This window comes from Agelaius tricolor, unplaced genomic scaffold (genome assembly GCF_023055355.1).
Source record: "Agelaius tricolor isolate 1412-34295 unplaced genomic scaffold, bAgeTri1.0.p SCAF_130, whole genome shotgun sequence".
Classification (NCBI taxonomy): domain Eukaryota; kingdom Metazoa; phylum Chordata; class Aves; order Passeriformes; family Icteridae; genus Agelaius; species Agelaius tricolor.
The window spans coordinates 66,519-72,197 of NW_027269390.1; the positions used below are offsets into that span (position 1 = coordinate 66,519).

Genomic DNA, 5,679 nt, shown 5'->3' on the forward strand with positions numbered 1-5,679 from the left:
TTCCCAGCCCCGATTGACCCCTCCTTGTTCCTCCCCCCCCCATCCAGGGCACCGGGACCCCCGCGCTGGGCGGCGGAGCTGCCCCGGGGGGGGTCGCTGCCGTTGCCCCCCCGGCATTTCGCCCTCGGCAGCGGCGCTCGAGAGGGGCAGCAACTGAAACGGCGCCGGCTGCTGCCCCCCACCCCCGCGGGTACGGAAAGGAGGGGCCGGGGGCTCCAGTGAAACCCTCCGTGATCCGGGACGGTGCCCCGGGAGGTCCCTGGGGCTGATGGCGGGGGGAGATGACCCCGATGGGGAGGGCGGTGTCCCGCAGGGGCCCAGGGAGGGTCCCTGATCGGTGGGGGAGACCCCTCCCCGTGCCCGCAGGTGCCCCTGAGGGTCCCTGGCTGAGGGGGTGACCCTGCCCGGTGCCTGGAGGGTCCCTGGCCAGGCTGGGTGACCCTACCCGGTTCCCCCCTGGCCAGGGGCTGACCCTTCCCAGTGCCCCCCCCAGTATCCCAGAGGGTCCCTGCCAGGCTGGGTGACTCTGCCTGGTGCCCCTGAGGGTCCCTGGATGAGGGGGGTGACCCTGCCTGGTGCCCCCCAATAGTCCAGAGGGTCCCTGGCCAGGCTGGGTGGACCGTGCCCGGTATCCCAGAAGGTCCCTGGCCTGGCTGGGTGACCCTGTCCGGTTTCCCAGAGGGTCCCTGGCTGAGGGGCTCACCCTGCCCGGTGCCCAGAGGGTCCCTGGCCAGGGTGGGTGACCCTGCCTGGTTTCCCAGAGGGTCCCTGGCTGAGGGGGGTGACCCTGCCTGGTTTCCCAGAGGGTCCCTGGCTGAGGGGGTGACCCTGCCTGGTTTCCCAGAGGGTCCCTGGCCAGGGTGGGTGACCCTGCCCGGAATCCCAGAGGGTGCCTGGCCAGGCTGGGTGACCCTGCCCGGTGCCCCTGAGGGTCCCTGGCCCGGGGCTGACCCCACCCGCCGCCCCCCAGGCCGGAAACCCTCCTTCACCATCCAGTGCCTGCGGCGCCAGGGTAGCTGCGAGGACGAGCCCATCCCGGGCACTTACAACCCCTCGGGTCCACCGGGCCCCGCCCGCCCGCAGGTACGGCTGCAGGTGGGACAGACGGACACGAGGGAGGGGACACCCTGACAGTGTCACCCCCTCACTGACCCCCCCCCCTGCCGCCCCCAGGGCTACGGCAGCTCCGAGACCTGGCGGCTGGGGGGCTCCTCGCAGGCCTGGGCGGCCCCGGCCCGCGGGCACGTCCTGTACGCGCCGCTGATCCTGGTGGAGGGGGCTCCTGGGGCGGGGGCGGGCGGCAGCCTCCCCCCCCTGAACCGCTGGTACCCCCCCGGCGCCGCTGCGGCTGCGAGCCTGCGGGCCCCACGAGGCCCTGGCACGGGGATCGGCCGACAGCCTGGTGGAGGGCCGTGAGTGGGGGACACGGGGGGACACGGGGGGACACGGGGGGACAGCCACAGCCTGGGGGAGGCGTGAGTGGGGGACACGGGGGGACACGGGGGGACACGGGGTGACAGCCACAGCCTGGTGGAGGCCGTGAGTGGGGACACGGGGGGGACACGGGGGGACAGCCACAGCCTGGGGGAGGCCGTGAGTGGGGGGACACGGGGGGACACGGGGGGACACGGGGGGACAGCCACAGCCTGGTGGAGGCCGTGAGTGGGGGACACGGGGGGACATGGGGGGACATGGGGTGACAGCCACAGCCTGGGAGAGGCCGTGAGTGGGGGGACATGGGGGGACACGGGGGGACATGGGGGGACACGGGGGGACACGGGGGGACAGCCACAGCCTGGGGGAGGCCGTGAGTGGGGGGACACGGGGGGACATGGGGGGACAGCCACAGCCTGGGGAGGCCGTGAGTGGGGGGACATGGGGGGACATGGGGGACATGGGGTGACAGCCACAGCCTGGGAGAGGCCGTGAGTGGGGGGACATGGGGGGACACGGGGGGACATGGGGGGACACGGGGGGACACGGGGGGACAGCCACAGCCTGGGGGAGGCCGTGAGTGGGGGGACACGGGGGACATGGGGGGACAGCCACAGCCTGGGGGAGGCCGTGAGTGGGGGGACATGGGGGGACATGGGGGACATGGGGTGACAGCCACAGCCTGGGAGAGGCCGTGAGTGGGGGGACATGGGGGGACACGGGGGGACACGGGGGGACAGCCACAGCCTGGGGGAGGCCGTGAGTGGGGGGACATGGGGGGACATGGGGTGACAGCCACAGCCTGGGGGAGGCCGTGAGTGGGGGACACGGGGGGACATGGGGGGACAGCCACAGCCTGGGGGAGGACGTGAGTGGGGGGACACGGGGGGACATGGGGGACATGGGGGGACAGCCACAGCCTGGGGGAGGCCGTGAGTGGGGGACACGGGGGGGACACGGGGGGACATGGGGGACATGGGGTGACAGCCACAGCCTGGGGGAGGCTGTGAGTGGGGGGACACGGGGGGGACATGGGGGGACATGGGGGGACAGCCACAGCCTGGGGGAGGCCGTGAGTGGGGGACACAGGGGAACACGGGGGGGACATGGGGTGACAGCCACAGCCTGGGGGAGGCCGTGAGTGGGGGGACATGGGGGGACACGGGGGGACATGGGGGGACACGGGGGGACACGGGGGGACAGCCACAGCCTGGGGGAGGCCGTGAGTGGGGGGACACGGGGGGACATGGGGGGACAGCCACAGCCTGGGGGAGGCCGTGAGTGGGGGGGACATGGGGGGACATGGGGGACATGGGGTGACAGCCACAGCCTGGGAGAGGCCGTGAGTGGGGGGACATGGGGGGACACGGGGGGACACGGGGGGACAGCCACAGCCTGGGGGAGGCCGTGAGTGGGGGGACATGGGGGGACATGGGGTGACAGCCACAGCCTGGGGGAGGCCGTGAGTGGGGGACACGGGGGGACATGGGGGGACAGCCACAGCCTGGGGGAGGACGTGAGTGGGGGGACACGGGGGGACATGGGGGACATGGGGGGACAGCCACAGCCTGGGGGAGGCCGTGAGTGGGGGACACGGGGGGACACGGGGGGACATGGGGGACATGGGGTGACAGCCACAGCCTGGGGGAGGCTGTGAGTGGGGGGACACGGGGGGGACATGGGGGGACATGGGGGGACAGCCACAGCCTGGGGGAGGCCGTGAGTGGGGGACACAGGGGAACACGGGGGGGGACATGGGGTGACAGCCACAGCCTGGGGGAGGCCGTGAGTGGGGGGACATGGGGAGGACATGGGGGGGACATGAGGGGCACATGGGGTGACATTGCTCGGCTGACAGCCTGGAGGGGCACATGGAGTGGGGGGACATGGAGTGGGGGGATATGGGAGGACATGGGGGGGACATGGAGTGACAGGGGTCAGCCAACAGCCTGGTGCAGGCCATTAGTGGGGGGACATGGGGAGGACTTGGGGTGACATGGCTCAGCCGGCAGCCTGGTGGAGGCCGTGAGGGACACGGAGGACACAGGCACGCCCCAAACGCCTCCTCCTCCTCCTCCTCCCCCCCATAACCCAGGTGCTGATCTCGGAGGGGCTGGGGCTGTTCGCCCGCGACCCCAAGTTCGTGGCGGTGGCCAAGCGGGAGATCGCGGACGCGTGCGACATGACCATGGACGAGATGGAGAGCGCGGCCGCCGATCTGCTGACCCGGCGCCGCGGCCCGCCCGCGCCCACGCCCGCCGTCTACAGCGACGAGGAACCGCTGCGGCCGCCGCCCGAGGAGGAGCTGGCCGACGAGATGGGCTGGGCCGGCGGGGTCTAAACCCGGCACCACGGGGATTTAGAGCCCCCGGCACCGCGGGGGCTGGGTGGGCCGGCTCCAGAACCTGGCACCGCGGGGCCCGGCTCTAGAACCCGGGGGTCTCCATGCCGGCTCTACAACCAGGGGCCCGTGAGGGCGGCTCTAGAACCCGGCACCGCGGGGGCCTGGCTCTAGAACCCGAGGCCGTGAGGGCGGCTCTAGAACCCGGGATTGTGAGGGTGGCTGTAGGACCCGGGGAGGTAATGGCGGCTCTAGGACCCGGGATTGTGAGGGCGGCACTAGAACCCGGCACCGCGGAGCCCGGCTCTAGAGCCCGAGCCCCTGAGGGCGAATCTAGAACCCGGCACTGCGGAGCCCTGGTTCTAGAACCCAAACCCGTGAGGGCGGCTCTAGAACCCGGCACCACAAGGGCGGGGACAGGGCCGCTCCTGAACCCAGGGCCGTGAGGGCGGCTCTGGAACCCGGGATTGTGAGGGCGGCTCTGGAACCCGGCACCGATGTACCTCAGGAAAAAAAAAACAAACAAAAAAAGGGATTTTTATCAAAAAGGTTTTGATTTTTTTTTTTTCCTCACACAAGGGGGGGCTTTCCTCAGGAAAAGGGGTATTTGCCTCAGGGAGGGGTTTTTTTCCTGAAAAAGGTGGGGGTTTTCCCTCAGGAAAAGGGGTCCCCTCAGGGAGTCCCAAAAGCAACCGGAGCTCCAAAATCCCTTCAGGGACCCCCAAAAAATCCCCTCAGGGATCCCAAAATCTCCCCAGAAGGCCTCAAAAATCACCTCAGGGATCCCCAAAATCCCTTCAAGATTCCCCAAAATCCCCTCAGGGATCCCCAGATTCCACCGGGCCCCAAAATCCCCTCAGGGAGCCCCAAAATCCCCTCAGGGAGGCCAAAAATCCCCCCCGAGATCCCCAAAATCCCCTCAGGGATCCCCAAATTCCACCGGGCCCCAAAATCCCCTCAGGGAGCCCCAAAATCCCCTCAGGGATCCCCCAAATCCCCTCAGGGATCCCCAAAATCTACCGGGCCCCCAAAATTCCTTCAGAAAACCCCAAAAATCCCCTCAGAGCCCCCAAATCCCCTCAGGGATCCCCAAAATCCCCACAAACCCCCCAAACCCAAGACATTAAAAACCTCATTTTTTATTGTGTTTCCTCCCTATTTTTCCCATTTCCTCGTTTTCCATTCCCCCTTCTTTTCTCCATTTCCCCCCCTTTTTCTCCTATATTCCTCCTATTTTCCCTCTATTTTTCCCTAGTTTTCTTCTATTTTTCCTTTATTTTTCCCTTATTTCCCCCCCTATTTTTCCTGTATTTTTTTCCTAGTTTCCCCCTATTTTTCCTCCATTTCCCCCTCTTTTCCCCCTATTTCCCCTCCCCTATTTTTCCTCTATTTTCTTCTATTTTTATCCTATTTTCCCATATTTTCCCCATATTTCCCTGTGTTTTCCCTTTCCTTTTCCCATATTTTTCCCTGTTTTCACCCCATTTCCCCCCTAATTTCCCTTTTTATCTCCTATTTTCTCCTATTTCCCCCCTATTTTTCCCCCATTTTTCTTCTGGTTTTCTCCTATTTTTCCTTTATTCCCCCCTATTTTTCCTCTGTTTCCCTCTATTTTTTCCTATTTCCCCCCTATTTTTCCTGTATTTTTCTCCTATTTCCCCCCTATTTCCCCCCCATTTCCCCCCCTCTTTTCCCCTATTTTTCTCTTATTTCTCCCCTATTTTTCCTTTATTTTCCCCATATTTTTCTCCTTTTTTCTCCCATTTCCCCCCATTTTTTTCCCCATTTCCATTTTGGGATTTTCCATTTTGGATCCAGCCCCAGTTGCCAAAAATCCCCAAAATCCAAAAAAATTCCCGATTTTCTGGAATTCCCTCCCATGGTCGAGAACTGCAACTTCCGGC

The 5,679-nt window shown here is 65.8% G+C and overlaps 1 protein-coding gene across 1 annotated transcript in view; it reads left to right on the forward strand.

The window, feature by feature from the left end:
- The window catches only part of CACNA1F (calcium voltage-gated channel subunit alpha1 F), a 56,951-nt gene extending 52,940 nt beyond the window's left edge, over window positions 1–4,011 (forward strand). The window contains 5 exon segments of the mRNA XM_071420250.1: window positions 48–190; window positions 971–1,083; window positions 1,174–1,329; window positions 1,331–1,410; window positions 3,529–4,011. Coding sequence (XP_071276351.1) covers window positions 48–190; window positions 971–1,083; window positions 1,174–1,329; window positions 1,331–1,410; window positions 3,529–3,775 — 739 coding nt within the window. The 3' untranslated portion in view covers window positions 3,776–4,011.
- The last annotated feature ends 1,668 nt before the right edge of the window (window positions 4,012–5,679 follow it).